General features: G+C 41.4%; 1 protein-coding gene across 1 annotated transcript; it reads right to left on the bottom strand.

Moving 5' to 3' along the window:
- Positions 1 to 3,540: 3,540 nt before the first annotated feature.
- TIGD2 (tigger transposable element derived 2) lies at positions 3,541 to 5,633 on the bottom strand. Its single transcript, XM_012647179.1, has one exon. It carries the CDS (start codon positions 5,476 to 5,478, stop codon positions 3,901 to 3,903), a length of 1,578 nt encoding a protein of 525 aa, XP_012502633.1. The 5' UTR covers positions 5,479 to 5,633; the 3' UTR covers positions 3,541 to 3,900.
- Between the last annotated feature and the right edge of the window lie 13,345 nt (positions 5,634 to 18,978).

The raw sequence follows: 18,978 nt of genomic DNA, 5'->3' as shown, positions 1-18,978 counted from the left end.
TTGGAAAAACCTGTTTCTCTCTGAGCCCGGTTATCTCAGACTGTGGCTAGAGCAGGCCCCACCTGTTTTGTTTTGACTGCTGGGCCCCTGTGGATATTGACAGCTGTAGTCGTAAGGGGCTGGGGAACTCAGCGACGCCCACCAGCCTATGCGCACCCCCCAGCCAGCATTCCCAGAGATGGGTGAGTGCCCAGACCCCAACTGGGGTGCTCACGTCTCCTGGGGGTCTGCACAGAGTCACTGTGACAGAAGGGCTATGACTCATTCTCCAGGACAAGCCTGGAGACCAGGAGTTCTCAATGAACGGCCACGGGATTGCTTAATACCTGGTGTTTTTGAATGCCTGGACTGTGACTGTTTAACCTCCCACCCTTTCACATGTGAAAAAACTGAAGTTCAGAGAAGTCCAGAAAGCTGCCATGTGTTAGGTTTGCTTAGGGTGGGAACCCGGAAAGTATGTATAGGATGGAATGTGGTTAATGGAAAACTTAGTGATCATAAAGCCAGTGAAACAATAGCCGCAGGAGTCTGGAGAGTCCGAGGTTGTAAATCTAACTCTGATCACAGGCAGTTGCGGAACCAGTTTGTGTTCAGAAAAAAAAAATTCATCCTCCCCAAACTTCCATCCAAACCTCCTATAAAACCCACCACTCTCCCCTTTTCTCTGTGGACGCTCTTTTGGCCTCTACCCATCTGCACCCAGATGCTCAAAATAAACAGCATTTTGCTACACCCAAGGCTTGTGTGTTGCCCTCTGGGCTCAGAACCTAACACCAAGGTTATCTAGGGAAAGAGTGAAGAAGCTCATGTTTGCATTCCAATCTGTTAACCTTCAGCAACCCTACTCCTGCTTGGCTAGTGTTTCTAAAGTGTGCAGATGAGGTAGGCAAGATGATTTCAGGTTATAGTTGGGCACTTTTTTTTTTTTTAAATCCTGTTTTATGTTTATTTGAACTTGAGACCACAGTTGGCATCCAAGACCTGTGATTTTGCAGATATTATTGCTTAGGGTATAGATAACGTATATATTTAAGAAAAGGTCAACTTTGTCAAAATATTAAGGTAATAAGTGAACACAGGTCTCCTGAATAGGACTAAATTTGGAGTACAGGTCCTCGCTTTGATTCCCAACATTTTGGTTGTGTGGCTTTGGCCATAGCACAGGAGGAAAAGTGTCTGAGCCTGTGACGTGAGTAGCTGTGTCCTGCTTCATGTCAGCTGTGCCGTTTAGTCCACCATGATCCTTCCTAACCCCAGAAAATTCCTGAAGTGACTGCACAGTTGAGTCTGAAGACTGAAGACAAAAATAGCTATTATACTACTATAACTCTGCTTGAATTGACTATGGATTCTGATCTGGGCCCTGCCAAATCTATTATATTTATTTTGCACCCAAAGTTTTCCAATCAATCTTTATTAATCCGATATTGAATTATGAAATAGTAAATATTCCCACTATGCAATTTTTAATAAAAGCATACTCTTAGTTACCAAACACTTTCCCCATTTGGTCTGAGTTCTGTTAGTTTCTCCTCTAAAAAATACCCACTGTTATAAATAGTAACCAGTAATCAGAATTTGTGGATATCTTCCTTAAGGTGTGCAAAGTCAAATAAAAGTCCATGTGTCTGAGCTTTTCAAACTAGGGCACATGTTAAGGGGCATATGATTAACCAAGATAACCACAATGTATCTTCCTAGAGGATCTAATATATTACAATATCTGGAAGGGGGAAAATATTTTATTTCAATGAATTATAGAATTAGAATGCACAATTTATATTAGCATTTATGATAAAACAGAAGATCAAAACATTTCAGTGACATGATTGACCTTTGAGAAGTTTTTGTTAGCAACAGCACTGTGGAAATGCAAAGCTGTATTCAAATGTCATTACCACTATCAAGTTTCAGAATCCCTAGGTCCCCAGGAAGCCAAATGGCCTCAGGACTTATCTGCAGAGTTCCATTTCCTCAAGCCTATCAGTTAGGTGGTGAAATAATTGTGTAAACTCAGGAAGGTGTGTTAATAATGGTGTATGAATTCTCCCAAAGAAAGCATATTCTTAGAAATCTTCTGGAAAAGCCATTCTAGGATCCAAAGCCTCAGCTCAAAAGGCAGAATTGAGTGCTAATGATAGCCTCATGAAAGAAAATTGTCAGATAGGGGCTATAAAGTCTCCTCAAGTCAAATGACAATGAAGCTCTATATGGATGCTGGGCCTAATTACTATAACCAGTGTCTCCTGTGACATTTCTTTAGCTCTGATTTTTCTCCTGCTTCTGTATTACTTTAGTTTGATAAAATATTCCAAGTGTCCTGCTTACTGCTATCTCATCTACTTTAAAGGTATTTTAGTACTTCAGTGAATTATGCCAATATTAGTAATATAGATTTTCTTCTATGAACAAAGCCAACATCTATTTATATTATCAGCAATGTGCTAACAAGCCTGAAGCAAAGAAATTACAATTCCATTCCCATTTCCTATTATATTCAACCTAAGATGTCTTAAACATGCCTGCATACCTCACAGTGTCTACCAGCGGATGGTCAGTAAATGCTTTTCAATTAGATTAACCCTTCAGTTTTCATTGAAATAAATCATTATTTTCTTTCAGCTGAAACTAATTACCCGTATCTCTTTTATCTCACTTCCCTTGGAAGGGTTTTCCTAATGCAGCGACATCACGTTGAGTAACACACTGGATCTGATCAGCGTGCTTCTGAAACGCGTAATTTCTGCAATGCAGAAACAGCAGCTAACGGTGTTATTCTGAGGTAGGCCCTGTTCTAAGCCCATACTATTTCAAATCCATATGCTAACTTATTTATTCTCACAAAAACTCTCCGAGGCAGGTATTATTCCTAGTTTACAGATGGGGGTAAAGTAACTTGCCCACGGTCACATAGCAGCTGGGCTCTTCTATAGTGCCTCTTCCATGTTCTACTTAATGTTAATTCACTGTTCATGTGCTGGTTCCACAAATTACGTGTATGCTAATATTCTTATTAGTTTTCACAGAAGGATATGCTCTATGAAAGCAAATGACATAATTTGTAAGTTACATAAATGTCACATAGCTTATTAAAGAGAAAAACTGCTGACATCAATAAACAATCAAAATGACAGATAATAAACTTGAATCATCACTTCTTCTAACTGCAAGGGTTTGGGAACGGAAATATATTTTCCTGGAAAAGGAATGGCACTCTTTCCACACTATGAAGGAACTCATCCAATTGTCAGATGAATCAAAGCGAAGTGGAAACACTTTCTCTGGGGACATTTTAACCTTATTTTTCTTCCCTCGCTATACTCAGAGATGACCAATCTGAATTGCTGATTGCCCAAATACTGTCAGCACAGAAATGCCATATTTAAGGCTGAAGACTATTTCTCTTCAGTTCTCTGCAGTCACAGTGAAATACTTCAAGCATAATCTTTGCTGAGCTCTTTTAAGATTTCCAGCAGTGGAAAAGTTGTGGAAATAGAAACTTACCCCCAACATATTTTAATTTGGAAACTGATGGAAGTTAAGAGAAAGTAACAAAAATTCAATTTAAGTAAGATTTATTGAGTGCCTATAGTGCGCATGGCCCTTTATTAGACATATTAAAATTCAGGCACAAATCAGACACAAGATCCCTGACTTCAGGTACCTTATGATCTAATTAGTATAATACAGATTAGAAACAGTAGACAGACTAATTACACGTCAATGCTCAATGACTAGAGTCAACATTAAAGAGCTGTCATTTAAGTAATCCAAAATGGCATCTAATCCTAAAATCATTTATAAAATGTATTTGGCCTTGGAATCCATAGGACTTCAGTTAAGTTTCACTGCAGATACAGTCACAAAGATGCAAATACATTGAAACACTTAGGAGCCCTATCAATGACTTTTGTAATTTTGGATCTTCTGTTTTCTTCTTATTATGGTCCGAAGCCTCCTTAATACCAGTTTATCTGACAAAAGCATGTCATCTTGTTGTTCTAGATAATCCAGTAAATTTTCAGTCCATTCAAGCGCAGCTTTATGGCTAATATGCTTCTCTGGATTCAGTTCTGTTTTTCTAGTCTTATTGGAAGGCTTTTGCTCAGCAGCCTTGGCCTGCTCCACAGCACTTTCACTGTCGGTTAGCACCTGACAGCTTGAGTCATTACTTTGAGAGTCAAACCACTGATCAATATTCTCAATGTCAACGTGTTCACATTCTTCTGTATTCTGTAAAACTGTTGCTAAATTAGCTGCTAAAATGGCTCCTTCATCAATGTTCATGCCTGAATTCTCTTCAATGCCAGGGAAAAGTTTTTTCCAAGCTTTGGTTATGGTACTGGATTTTACCATGTTCCAAGCTCTTGATACTTCATAAATTGCATCCAACACTGTCAAGTTCTTCCAAAACATTTTTGGGTCTGTTCCTTCATCCATGTATTTCTGGAGAAGTCCTGCTCGGTAGTATCTTTTTACAGTGGCTAGAACTCCCTGGCTCATGGGTTGAATTAGACTTGTGACATTTGGTGGCAAATATTTCACAATTATTCTGCCATCATCTGAACTCAGCATTTCTTCATTTGGATGTGCTGGTGGGAAATCTAAAAGCAGCACTGCTTTTTCTAGAAGCCCCTTGGATTTCAAATGCTTCTGTACCTGTGGCACAAAGTATTTTTCAAACCACTGTCTAAAAACAGATTGTTCTATCCATGCACTTTTTTGACTGAAGTAAGTGACAGGAAGGTTTGAAAGGTCGGTTTCTTTGAATGCACGGGGTTTTTTTGCCTTCCCCACAACACAAAGATTAAGTTTGTGTAAACCTGTGGCATTTGCACAGCACATAATAATGATTCTCTCTCTGCTTGACTTATACCCAGAAGTACTTTGCTCAGTTTCAAAAGCTAACGTCCTTGATGGTAGACATTTCCAGAATAATCCAGTTTGATCAGCACCATAAATTTGTTCTGGTTGTAGATTCTCTCTCTCAACAAATTCCTGAAAGTTCCCACAAAATTCACTGGCAGCAGTTTCATCTCCTTTTAATTTTGTTCCTTTACCAGCGGCCTTTGGAATACCATGGCGCCGCTTAAATCGAGTTAGCCAGCCAGATGATGCATTAAAATCGCCTTCCATCCCCAAAGCATCAAAAAAGAACTTGGCTTGCTTTGCACAAATCGTTCCAGACACTGGAATCCCATTTGTTTTCTGTTGGTTAAACCACTCTATCATCACTCTATCAAGTTCCTCATAGGTTGATGACTTCATAGATTTACGTTTGGATACCCCACTAGTAGGATCTGAACTGTTTGCATAGTTTATAATCCTTTCTTTGTTCTTTTTAATATCACGAACAGTGGATTCACCAATTCCATACACCACAGAAAGTTTTTTGAAAGAGATGCCTTCCTCAAGTTTCTTAATAATGTCAAGCTTCTCCTTAATTGTCAACACCACACGCTTACGTTTCCCCAACATTTTAGGTGTATAATATTTTAGGCAATTACAAGATAATTAACAGCTTAGATTTGAACACAAAGGGAAGAGAAAAAGAGGTCTTAAGATTCTTCTTTCCTCTCACTCCTAGGACCTAGGTGGATAGTGTGATGGCCAATTTCTAGACAAGGTCGACATGAATCCTTTCACCTGCCGTTTTAAAACTTACAAAGTTCCTACAATAAACCCTATCTTCAATTAACCTTATCTTCTATCTTTCTTCCTCCTTACTTAGTTTAAGGTCTTTTCATGAATTGCAGTCTCACTGGAGGTTAGAATTTAAATCAATGCTATACTAGCAAGGTCTCTAAAACAGTACTATTGCACGCTCAATTCTTGCCATCATTGAAGGTAAGGTTCTTTGATAAAGCCACTAAGACTCAGGGAAGTATTTTGGGAAATGTACTAGGGAATACATAGTTTTAAGTCAAGAGAGGACTTGCAAACTTGACATACAGGAAAATAAAATGGGAAAGCTCACCTCCTGACTATGTGCTCTTTGTCAAGCAAAGGATTGTACGGAATGCCGTCTCTCTAGGCAAGGGCTGCTACATGTTACGCAAATGAGTGCTTATGGAAATCATACGCAAGCAAGGCAAGATGAGCTGGACAGAAGTGAGCAGTGCCAGCAAGGTGAAAGTGGACAGGCAGAAAACTGTGAACTTTAAGGCGACTTATATACCTAATGGATTTGGCAACTGCAGAGGAAGGTGGACAAGAAGTGATGTCACATTGTTAAAGAAAGCATCAGAAAACTTCATTGGTGGAAATTAGGCCCCAACGTAGAGGCTACGGGGTGGAAGGCTCCGTCAAGATGATGTTACAATAATCCTGGTGAAAGACGATCCTCGATGGGCCAACAGAAGTAGTTCCTGTGCGGCCGTATAGACACTCGGAGCCTCCAAAACCTAAAGGAAAATACCAAAAACATTTTTTTTTTTCAATATCAGGATCTGTGGCATTACCCACATCTATCCTGCAACTATGTTGAGAAAATTATCGCCTCCTATTAATGTGATAGACAGCTAAATACGACAATAATGCTTCTAGGCATTATCTGGGGTGACAGAGGGACCTGAATAGCCTACCTCCCGAAATTAAGAGGTCAGAGAGAAGCTGTGTTAGCGAGGGCCTCTCCCCGCTGGGCGAGCTCCAGAGCGCGGGACGTCTTTCCTCCCGCGGAGGGAGCCCGGATTCCGCCGAGAACGCCGGCGACCAGGGTGTCACCACCGCAGCCAGCGAGCGAGCAAGCGGTCGCTCGGCGCGGGGAACGCCAGTCCGCCGGCCGGGGGCATCACTCTCCGCCCGCTTGCACGGCGGCCAGACCGCACCGAGAGCAAATGGAGTCACCCGAGGGAGGCTGACACTGGTGGCGCGGCGGCAGCGGCGACGGGCGCCGGAGCCGGAAGGCGGGGGATTAGAGAGCACGCGCGCGCCCCCGCAGGAACGTTGTCCGGGCTGGAAGGCGGGGCCTGCGCGGGCGGGCGCGCGCGGCCCGGGGGCGGGGCCTGCGGCGGGCGAGCGGGCGGGGGCGGGGCCTGGCCGCGGCGGCGTCTTTGGACGCCGTGTGGGTTCCGCTAATAGCCCGGCGGCTTCGGGCCGCCGCCTGCCACGCCGGCCGGCAGGGGGCAATATAAGCTCGCCTTGTCTTGGCTTTTTTTTTTTTTTTTTACCTCCTGGCCCGGCTCTGCGGGCGAAGCTTCCTTCTCCCCCAGAGGGAGTAAAAATCGCACCCTCTGAGGGCTGGTCGGAAAGCCGCGCGTCGACGGGTGCCGGGAGCGGGCTACGAATGGGGCAGAGCGAGCGCACGTGGAGCGTGTTTACAAACAGCAGCTGCCACCACCACCGCCGCCGCCGCCGCCCCTCCCGGCGTCCTCTCCCGGGAGCGCCGCGCCCGCCCGCCCGGACAGGACGCGCCAGAGCGAGCATCATGAGGTACGGTCGGCGCGGCGGACGCGGCTGCGGCTGAGAGCGGGCCGTCCCGCCCGGCGTGGGGACGGGTTCGGGGAAGGAGCTGGGGCTCCCGCGCTGCGACGCCCAGCCCAGCAAACCGAGGGTGGTTGGGGCGCGGCGGCCAAGCGGGGGGTCGGGTCTCCGCTCCCCGGTGCTGAGGCTCCGGGATTTCAGTCACGGTCTCGGTAGACACGGACCGTTTGCAAAACCGACAGCGCCTGGGAGACGCGCGAACCTATGGGCGTCTCCGTCGTGAGTTCCCTGGCGCCCCTTCGCGCCCGCTGCTGCTCGGGCTTAGCGAGGGAACTGCGGTTTAACAAAGACGCCCTGTATCTGTTTCCAGCGGAGGTACCCGCAGAACCTTCTCCAAGAAGGGGGCGGCCGCACCTTCGTCCTGCAGCACCTGTTCGCTGAGGAAACGCGGTCAGCTCGCCTGCCTTTCGGGCGCGTGCGTGCATCATGACACTTAAAGAAACGGGAGAGTCGTCAGTCGAGCGCGTGTGTCTGACCTTTCCGTCAACCCAGAGTAACGTAGTAACTAGTAACGTGCTTGACGGTGCCATGCACTGTCGCTGGCGTTTCAGAAACTGGGAGACGGGAGTCGCGCGGAGCAGACTGCGGGAACGAGATGTTCATTCCAAGCCTTCCATTCGACTCCCCCGCCAAAACTGCTCAGTTGCTTTTCCCAGCATCGCAGCCTCGCACTGTCGGCCACGACAGAAATTCTTTCATCTAGTCATCGGGAGGGCAGGAGTGGCTTTTGGCGAGCACCTGCTTTCCCCAAAGGTCCTCCTTGCCCCCCCGTAGCTCCCAGTTAACCAGTCCGTGTCCGGCAGTCCTGGGGGACCGTCTTGGGTACAGTGCAGCTTCACGGTAGGTTTATCTCACTTTAAAAAGTTTTCTTCTTTTGCCCGATATTTGGAAGGGGCGTGAAACACTCGAATCTGATGGAAGAGCGCCACTTTGACAGACTGCCACCCAGGTGGAAGTGAGGCAGCCCTTAAGCAGATGTCCTAAGCTGCCTGGCGTTCCCCTTCGCCCTCCAGGTCGCTCTGTCCCGTGACACGTAAATAAAAATCCTACTGCTTATTTCCCTTCCCCAATACGTCTAGGGTTTAATTTTCTCCCAGCTACCGCTCACAGGTTTCTCTGTTTCTCCTGAATTCCCCACCTTGTTGGTGTGTTTTATGTCTTACAGCTGTTTTCTTTTCATCACCTGCGTAAGTTCAAATCTGGAGACAACCCACCTTTGATTCTCCCGAAACACCACTTCACTCAGGGCACTCGTATTTAGCAGACTTTTGTTCAGACTTTACTCAAGGCAGTTGTGTCTTTACCCAAAAGAGTTTCATCTGGTAAACTTTCTCCTTTTTGCGAGGGGGAGGGGCTTGCTAATTGCGGCAGAGCTCGAGGGAGGGGTACTTAGAATGTTGAGAGTAGATTCTTAGGGTGGTGAAACAGTGGTAACAAATGTACTATTTTGGGGGGTGTTGATAATGCCTATAGGCTATGCATGTGTGAGAGCAGCAGGTATGTGGGAAAGCTATCTTCCACTCAGTTTTGCTGTGAACCTAAAACTGCTCTAAAAAATAGTCTGTTTTTTAAAAAAGATGGGTACGAAAAATTAGAATGTTGGGCACCTAAGGAGAGACACTCTGTTTCTCTCCTGCTCTAATCTCAACACAGCCCTTCTGTGACCAGACATGTGGGTTCCCCCCACCCCCACTCACCAAGCAAGTCTCCATTCCATACCAGCTGCGTCCAATTCAGTTCTGATGCTACCTACCTGGAGATCGTGTCAGATCCCACAGGTTAAGGGCTCAGGTCCCACAGACTGCCCTCTTTCTTTGGATGCCAGTCTCAAGGAGGATGTCATCTACACTTCTGACTGCCTCGCTATAAATTGGGGTTTCCACGATCCACTCAATGGGTTCCATTAATTTGCTAGGCTGGCTCACAAAGCTCAGGGAAAACTCTTTACTTACATTTACTGGTTTATTATAAAGGTTATAACTCAGGAACAGCCAGATGGAAGAGATGCATAGGGCAAGTTGTGGGGGTCGGGAGGCTTGGGGTTTCCGTGCCCTCCCTGGGCTTGCCACCTGCCCTGCTCTTGGATGTGTTCGTCAACACAGAAGCTCATCAAATTTGTTCAAGAATTTTTATGGAGCTTAATCTCCAGTCCATTCCCCTTTCCAAAGGTAAGAGGGTGGGCCAGCAAGTTCCAACCTCCTAACCACTTGGTCTTTTCAGTGACCAGCCCCGTGTTGAGGCTATCTAGGGACCTCACTCTCAGTCACCTTATTAGCATAAATTCAGGTATATTCCAAAGGGGCTCATTATGAGTAACAAAGACACTCTAACATTTAGGATAGTCCAAGGGTTTTAAGAGCCTTTGTCTTTGGGGACAAAGACCGAACATATTTCATATACCTCAGCATCCTTGTTGAGAGCCTGTTTGGCCACAGGAAACTTCTTGTTCTTTTTGAGTCACAGCCTCCCTCCATCTTGCTATGCCATTCTCTCTTTTCTCTCCTCAACATTTTTCTATCTCAGGCTCCCCTCTCTTTTCTCCCCTTCCCTCTCAAATGCTTGTGAAAAGTTAAGATTTTTTTTTTTTTACTTTATTATGCAATTTTATATTCTTTACCGTTTTTCTAACTGCCTTTACCATTCTGTGTGGTTTAGTCTCTAATCAAAAGACATTTCATTCCTTGGAGAATTCTGTCACCAGTATTTTTTTCCTTCTACATATGTGTAACTCTCTTAATCCTTAGCACTATGAGGTAGATGTTACAACTGTTTTATGTGCAAGAAAACAGACTAGAAAAAAAAAACACCTATGAATCTACCAAGTATAGGTGGCCAAACAGGGATTCAAGCCCAGGTTCATCTGTCTTTAAGGCTCCATGCTCTGTCCACACTATTTCAATAGACGTATTTAACTCAAAGACATAAAAAGAAAAAGTATATTTTGATTATTCCTGCATAATTAAAGTTGTCATTTACTAAAATGGAATATTTAACGTTAACCTACCAAAAAGGCATTCTAGTCATGAAAGTGCTTTAAGTCTGCAACAATGTTCATTTGGTTCATTGAAGTGTGAGTTTTCTGAAAATGTTTGCACAAAAACCATTTACTGTCACTTACTTTAAGGGACATAAAATATTGAGGGGAATTTTCCAGCTAAGATACAATTTATTTTTCTTTGAAGTGTGTGTACGTGTGTGTGTTTTAGGGAAAACAGGATGTGAAACAGTTCTCATCAGTAAAATGAAAGCTTTTTCTTTGAAGTCTCTTTCATCTCTAAAGTTATTTTACTTTGTGTTATGGACAAGAGCCCCAATTATTCATGTTTAATATAAAAAAATATCCTTTTGAATAGTTAAAGGTGGGAACACTTTTCCACTTGAAAATTTCTGGATGCAAGTGAAAGGCTACACTAGTCATTGGAAAATCCCATATCTTTATTATTAAAAAGTTGGTAACTTATGATATTGAAAGATAGTTCTTAAACTCTTGAGTCATAGAGATGCCCAGTGGGGGGACTTTTAAACTTAATTTTGTTTTCTGTTTCCTAGTGGGCTGGTGGTAGGTTTTCAGATGGCTGGAAACATAGGCAAAGATAAAATCTTTTGTAGAAGAGTAGAAAAGATTTAGTGTAGTCAAAAAAAATGAAAATTATCGGTGGAAATATTTAAGGAAAAGTTAGACTTGCTTCCTGAAAAATATTTAGATGTAAGTTGAAGAAACCAGCAAATTGGCTGATTGTTGAGAAACGTGGGTGGGAAGCTTGAATGAAATATATACAACCTCTTTACCTTCCCAAGCTTGCTCAGTTGTCAGCTGTTCTTTAGAGGAGCCCTCAGTTCTGTCAGGTTGGTCAAATCAGGTTGACTGAGACCCCATTGTGCAGCAGACTGCTCATTCTCCCCCTCCTCAGCACATGCAGCTGCATGCTTTTGGGCTCTTTGTGCTTCTTATTTAGCCTGAGAAGTCTTCTCTTTCCTCTGTAAATCTTTCCATCCTTCAAGTTCTAGTTTGTTCCAAAAGCCACATCTCTCAATTTGTCAAGGTTGCTCCTCAGGCCCTGTGGGTCAGAATCACCTGGGGTTCAATATATAGATTCCCTGCTGACTCCAGGGATGAAGCCCAGGAATCTCTTATTTTCACTGAGTATCCCAAGTGATTCTATTCTAAAGTTTGAAAACCTTGTGTGATTGACAGCTGTTTGAATAGAAAATTCCTCCCTTATAGAATATGTTAATATTCTTTTGGGAGGGAATTTTTCTCCTCCCTCCCTTCTATCTTATTAAGTTGTACACTATCTTTGAAGAAAAATGTGAAATACGGGAAAGCAAAAAGGAAAATAGTACTAACATTTAGAAATAACTATTCAACATTTCAGTGTGTATCCATTGTCTTTTTTATACCATTCTATTGTACCATCTATTCTATACATGTATACACTTTAAAAAAAAAAAGAGCCATAATATACATACACTTTTATGCTCTTGCCAATTATGTATTATAAATATTATATTGTGATTCTCATCAGCCAAATACCACCAGGATCACACCTATATTTGAAATTGGGCTTACTACTTCAGCAGGAGAGCTCCATCCCTTAGAAAACAATGAGTGTCTCATCAAGAGGAAGTCAGGAGGGGCTTACAGGGTTTGGACTTGGCTAAGATGATTTTAGGGAAGATTCAAGAGTCCATTACAGATTGGGTGCTGTCAGAAAGCAGGAGCAATTTGGGTATTGAGTGTCATAACATTTATCTAGGAAGCTAGGGGAACAGACAAAGGCCAGAGCTGTCACAGGGGAAGCAGTAGTCAATCCTGTTAAGGAGGAGTGGGGCATGTTTGGTTATTTTTGCGGTTGCACAGTATTTCCCTCTTCCCCCTTGTTAGATTTCTATTCAGACAGGATTATGATATGATCTTGTTTTTGTCTTGTTTAACTACAGTGATGGAGAGTCCTCGTCTGATGTCAGTATTCTATGAAGTTATTTAGGTTCCATAGGGTAATACCATGCCTGTCTTGTTCATAGTTTTCAACACATTCTCAAAGGATTCATGATGCAAAAAAGTTTAACAATGATTGATAGATTAACTCATTCAGGCTTGAAGCTATTCCTAGTTCATCTGGTTAGATGTATTATGACGTAATTTTACCTTAGTGAGATTCTCTTATGCTTGAGAAAGCCAATTACAATTATGCATTGCTTAACAATGAGGATGTGTTCTGAGAAACATGTCCTTGGATGATTTCATTGTTGTGTGAACATCATAGCGTGTACTTAGACAAACCCAGATGGTATGGCCTACTATACACCTAGTAGGCTATAGAGTGTAGCCTATTGCTCCTAGGCACCAAACCTGTACAGCATGTTACTGTACCGAATACTGTAGACAATTGTAACACAGTGGTAAGTACTTGGGTGTCTAAACATATATAAACATAGAAAAGATACAGTAAAAATATGTTATTATAATCTATGGGACCAGCCATATCTGAAATTGGGGTTATAGGCAGTCTGCTGTTGATCCAAATGTTGTTATATGGTGCAAGACTATGTTAACACCTGGCTTAAATGCTTACACATAAAATAATCCCTTCAGTGCCTCATGATAGTGTTTCCCAAACTTTGCTTCAATCAATTTTAGACAGCTTTTCTTCACTCAAAAAGAAATTCTACACCTTTAACAGGAATACACTATTACCCCCAACCCTTCCCTCCCTGCCTTGGCAACTGCTTAAGCTACTTTCTGCCTCTACACTAGACATTTCATGTAAATGGAATCATACAATATTTGTCCTTTTGTGTCTGCCTGCCTTCATTTAGCATGTTTTCAAGATTCATCATGTTGTAGCACGTATCAGTATATCATTTACTTTAACTGCTGAATAATGTTCCATTATATGGATATACTACATTTTAGTTGTCCTTTCATTAGTTGATGGACGTTTGGGGTGGTTTCCACTGTTCGGTTATAAACATCCTGTACAAATTTCTGTTTGGATATATATCTTCATTTCTCTTGGATATAACTGGGATTAGAATTGCTTGATCATATGGCAATTCTACATTTAACCTTTTGAGGAACTGTTTTCTAAAGCAGCTAGACCATTTTACACTTTCACAGTGTATGCGGGTTCCAGTTTCTCTACATCCTCACCAACACTTATTATCTGTCTTTTTGATTATAGTCATCCCAGTGGGTGTGAGGGAGTATATCAATGTGGTTTTGATTTGCATTTCCCTGACGGCTAATGATGTGTTGAGCATCATGTTATGTGCTTATTAACCATTTGCATATCTTTTTTTGAGAAATATTTGGATCCTTTGCCCAGTTGTTGTTTGGGTTGTAATATTTACAATGTTAAATTCTCCTTCCCCTACTGACTTCCTAGAGGGCAAGCATAAGAAAAAACCTTCTGAGAAGTGTCTGCATTTAGCCCAACTGATATTGAAGATACTACTCATGATATACTCTGTCACTTCACTTAAGGATTCATGTGATAAATCCTGGCTATGTTCAATGTCAGGGAAAAAATATTTCCAGATGAAATCTGACTTTTATCTGACATAGCAACTAGATATGTCCATTTTAGCATTGACTTCTACAAATCTGTGAGCTTAATTTTGTGTTTGCTTGCTGTAACTAATTCATATTGAGTTTCTAGTACTTTTCTTTTACTATCCATTGATTGAGTTCTATTTTAATTTTGTGTTTTAATTTTAATTCTCTTTATATCATAATAATCTCAACCGTTGTTTGGAAGCATATAGGGTAAACTGTAAAATTAAACGATTTGCAGGCAGTACATCTTAGTGATAAACCTTATGGGTTTCTGAAACACAGTCTTTCATTTGTATTTCTGACTGCGACCTAGCAGCCATGGAATCTCTGTCTGGTTATATAAAATCTTTCAAATCTGGAGGATGGTAATAAAAATCATACTGATTTTGTATGGTTTTGTTTTAAGGATGAGCTGAAATGGTATATATAAATTGCTTTGCAGAGTGTTCAAAACATAATAAGCACTAAGTGAATACTAGCTATGATTTTATTATTTTCCTAGATTTTTTTTTGACTAGAAGGAAATACATTCAATCTCCTAAAATAAGGAGATTTTCGAAAGGAGATACAGATAAGTAAAAGAAAACTACAGAAAGGCCAGATCAATTCACACATACATAATGATTCTATGGAGTATTTGCAAGAGTGGATTATATATATCTGGTTATAATTATAAGAGGATTCATCAAACCACCTCAGGATTGCCTATTGAAAAATTCTTATTTCGTTGATCTAAAATAGGTGTACATTTTTTTCCCTCTGCTTTCATCCCAAATCACATCACATTATATATACTGTGTTTGGGGCAGACTTTTACCCTGTCTAAAATTATCTGAAGAGGATAGTAAAGATATAAAATGTGGGTATAATGCAATTGAAAGTCTTCAGATAGTCATCCTTTTGGAAATATGTTTGAAATGTATTTTACTTATCTTTGTTCTACTTTGTATCATAAGGTTAAAAAATCATAAAAATTGGAGAGAGGAGCCTAACTCTGCCATTTCTTTTATTTGTATTTCTTGTGTCTCTTAATCTACCTAAGCCATGACACCTCAATTCTGAAAAGTAATGATAGATGTTAACTGTCTCTTTTTTTCTTGGATTTTCGTATTTTTTTGTCTTTTGTTATATGTTTATTTTCCCTGCCCTTTCCTCTTCACACTGAAGCTTGTAGTATTCACAAATTTGTTTTTTCCTCTTTCCCTTCCACATTGTGTTCTTTTCCTTTGGGGATATAGTAGTGGAATTAGTTAACAACTTGGAAAGTTCCTATCAACAGTGTGCCAAAATTGATATACTGATTACATGATTGCTGTGGTTAGGAGAAGTTTATGGAATTATTAAATCCATCAATTTGAAGCTCCTGGTACTTTAAAATTTTTCTCCTTTCAGTTGGTAGTTTTGTTTCCAATAGTGTTAAAAAGAAGCAAAACAGGTTTACTTATTTATACAACAACATCACGGTACTAACCATGTTTGTTTCTAAGTTCGTTTTTTGTTTGTTTTACCAATAGGTGATTTTAGTTAATTTATCATTGCTACAGTCACAAAAGAAAAAGGGGACATGGGTAAAACATTCATGTTTGTTCAGTACAAACATAAGACCCCAACTTGAGCAAAAAAATCTAAAGCTGCATGATGTTCCATTAAGTGTTTTTGTCGAATGCGTATGTTAGCCACCCTTTTCAGAGAGTGGCTTCTACCCAATCTGAAACCCTAGGAGGTCTGACTATAAAAATCTAAGGTTTTCCCAAATTTACAGATTAGCTTTAAATTTCATACTACCAGTACCCCACTACCACCAAGAGTAAGCCTCCAAAACCCCACTAGAATATTAATAGAAACTAGCTTATCTTATTCAGTTTCAAGGTTGGTGCCAATTTTGGTTGACTGTTTTGGCCTCTGATCACAGGAGCTACTGTGGGAACTTTCTGGGGTTGCTATTCGAAAGGAAGGAGTGAGCCAGACCAAATAGCAAGATCTGAACCAGTGAGGAGGCAGAACAGAGTAAGCAAATTCTCCACAGACCCATATAGGTTCTTAGGGGTTGGAAAAGAGGGTCACCTAGTTGTGTTTGATTAGGGTTAAATTTGTTTACCTGTAAATATGCATAGCTTCTGAACAAGTTTCAGTGGGAAATTTACTTTTTCGTGGCCCCATTATAGCAGCAGTGATGTTTAGAATATCATGGGTAGCTTTTCACTCTTCACCTGTAATTTTGATCATTTTCCCAGGATTATGAGGTTGAAAAACTAAACATTGGTTATAAACCATTTTTGCAATTTCAAAACAGTCATCCCACCAATAGTTTTTCATAATTTGGATCATTTTGTCTGTTCCATAATGAGTTGTGGAGCGCAGAGATCTTAACAATGGAAGTTTCAGAGACTCGGGAAGGACCAGGCAGCCATCCAGGCCCTCTGTGAGTCCATACTTAACATGGAATTTACATCCTTTTAGATACCAATATTGTTTTTCCATATCAGGTACATTGTACTGTTTATTAAATAGGCCATCATAAGGGAGTTGATTTGGATCGATCTTATGGAGTTCATTCAAATTGCATATCCTAACGGTTTTACCACTAGCTAACTTAGCATAAAAATCTATTAGGGCATTCCTTGGTATTCTGGTTCAGTTTTATAGGTATGAGTTTCAGTCTTAATAATGGCAGTCTGTAATGGTAGCAGGATAGTGAAAAGGAGTTCATCTACTTGGAGTCCATTTTTAATGGAGGTCCCCTGAAAAGTGAGAAACCCTTGTTTTTTGGTTACATGCCAAAATCATGTACTACTTCAAAAGCATATATGCCATCTGTGTAAATATTTACTAACTTGCCTTTAGCCATATAACAAGCTCTAATGAAAGCAAAAAGCTCCATGGGTTGAGCTGACTTACATTGAGGAAGTTTCTTCTCTGTTAGCTCACTTTGGGTGGTAATGGCATACCTTGCCTGACATTTTCCTTCTGAGTTTTTGGCTTGGACCCATCAACAAAAAATGTTACTTCAGTCTGTAATCCTAGCACTCTGGGAGGCCGAGGCGGGCGGATTGTTTGAGCTCAGGAGTTTGAAACCAGCCTGAGCAAGAGGGAGACCCCTGTCTCTACTAAAAATAGAAAGAAATTAATCGGACAACTAAAAATATATAGAAAAAATTAGCCTGGCATGGGGGCGCATGCCTGTAGTCCCACCTACTTGGGAGGCTGAGGCAGGAGGATCGCTTGAGCCCAGGAGATTGAGGTTGCTGTGAGCTAGGCTGACGCCATGGCACTCTAGCCCAGGCAACACAGTGAGACTCTGTCTCAAAAAAAAAAAAAAAAAAAAAATGTTATTTCAGGATTAGCCAACAGAGTATCTTAATCAACACAAGAGGCCGCTATTCCCAGTACCGCACTTACAAGGTTTTGGTCGTTACCATCGTCAGGCAGAGGGAATAGAGTAGCAGATTAGGTAAATTGCAGCGTTTTAGGTGGATATTAAGAGGACGCAGGAGAAGAGTTTCATAAGATACTAGTTTACCTGCTGAAAAATGCTGAGTTTGGTTGGATTTTAATAGACTTTTCACAGCATGTGGGACTTGCAAATTAAGTTCATGCCATAAAACCAGCTCAACTGAAGCTCCTACCAACTTGGCAGCTGCCCCTCCTGCTTTTAAACAATTAGGATGTGCCTTAGCTACTAGGTTTAATCGAAGGCTCTAATATGGAGTAGGCCTATGTTTTCCCCCATATTCTTGGGTAAGAACTCCTAATGCCTGATTGTTATGTTTATGAACAAACAAGGTAAAAGATTTAATGTTATTTGGAAATCCTAAATCTGGGGTCTGTTGTAAGGCCAATTTCATTTGGCTAAAAGCCTACTCATGACTGTCTTCCAACGTAAGGGCTCTGGTACTGCATTTCTAGAATGCTCATATAATGGCAAGGCCATTACAGAAATATTTGGGACCCAGGACCTGCAAGACCAAGAAAACCTTTTAATTTTCTTTTGGTTGCAGGCCAAGGAAAACTCTGAATAGTTTTTATACTCTCAAGTCAGAGGGAAATCCCTTCAGCAGTCAAGTCATGTCCTAAGTAATGGCCTTCTCCTGAAAACTAAACCTATCTCTGGGAAGCAGCGTTTTCTGTAGTGACAGCAACCAAAACGAGATTATGGAGTAGACTGGAAATAAGCAACATACTTGAGTGTCGTTGTCTCCCGTCACCCCCAGATGGGACAATCTAGATGCAGGAAAATAAGCTTAGGGCTCCCACTGATTCTGCATTATGATGAGTTGTATAATTATTTCACTATATATTGTAATAATAATGGAAATAAAGTGCACAATAAATGTAATGTGCTCGAATCATCCCAAAACCATACCCCCCCATCCCGCCCCGCCCCTCACGTCCATGGAAAAATTGTCTCCCGTTAAACCAGTCCCTAGTGCCAAAATGGTTGGGGACTACTGCCTTATGGCATTGAAGTCCAGATGTACAGCTGATTTTTTTTTTTTTTTTTTTTTTACAAGTAAAAGCAATCAAGTGTCGACTCTATGAACTGGAATGCTAAAGAAGGCTGAGCAGAGGTCTGTTACCATGAACCACTTTGAATCAGCAGGTACTTTATTAGATAATAAAGTATTAGCATTTGGGACTATAGGAAATCTTGCTATTACAATTTTAATAATTGCTTGTAAATCTTGAATAAATCTGCAGCCTTATACATTTGGTTTTTTAACTAGTAGGACTGGAGTATTTCAAGGACTGGTACAGAGGATTACTTGTAAATTCTTGGTTAATTAAATCTTCTACGTTTGGTGAGAGCCCTTGAATTGCTTCAGGTTTTAGTGGATACTGGGGTGATTTAGGAAAAGGTTTAGAACAGCGGTCCCCAGCCTTTTGACACTAGGGACCGGTTTCCCAGTTTTGTGGAAGATAATTTTTCCACAGCAGGA

Source organism: Propithecus coquereli, unplaced genomic scaffold (genome assembly GCF_000956105.1).
Source record: "Propithecus coquereli isolate 6110/MARCELLA unplaced genomic scaffold, Pcoq_1.0 Scaffold26, whole genome shotgun sequence".
In the NCBI taxonomy this organism is placed as follows: Eukaryota; Metazoa; Chordata; class Mammalia; order Primates; family Indriidae; genus Propithecus; species Propithecus coquereli.
Note: the sequence above shows the minus strand (reverse complement) of the source record. Positions and strands in the feature narration are given on the sequence as shown.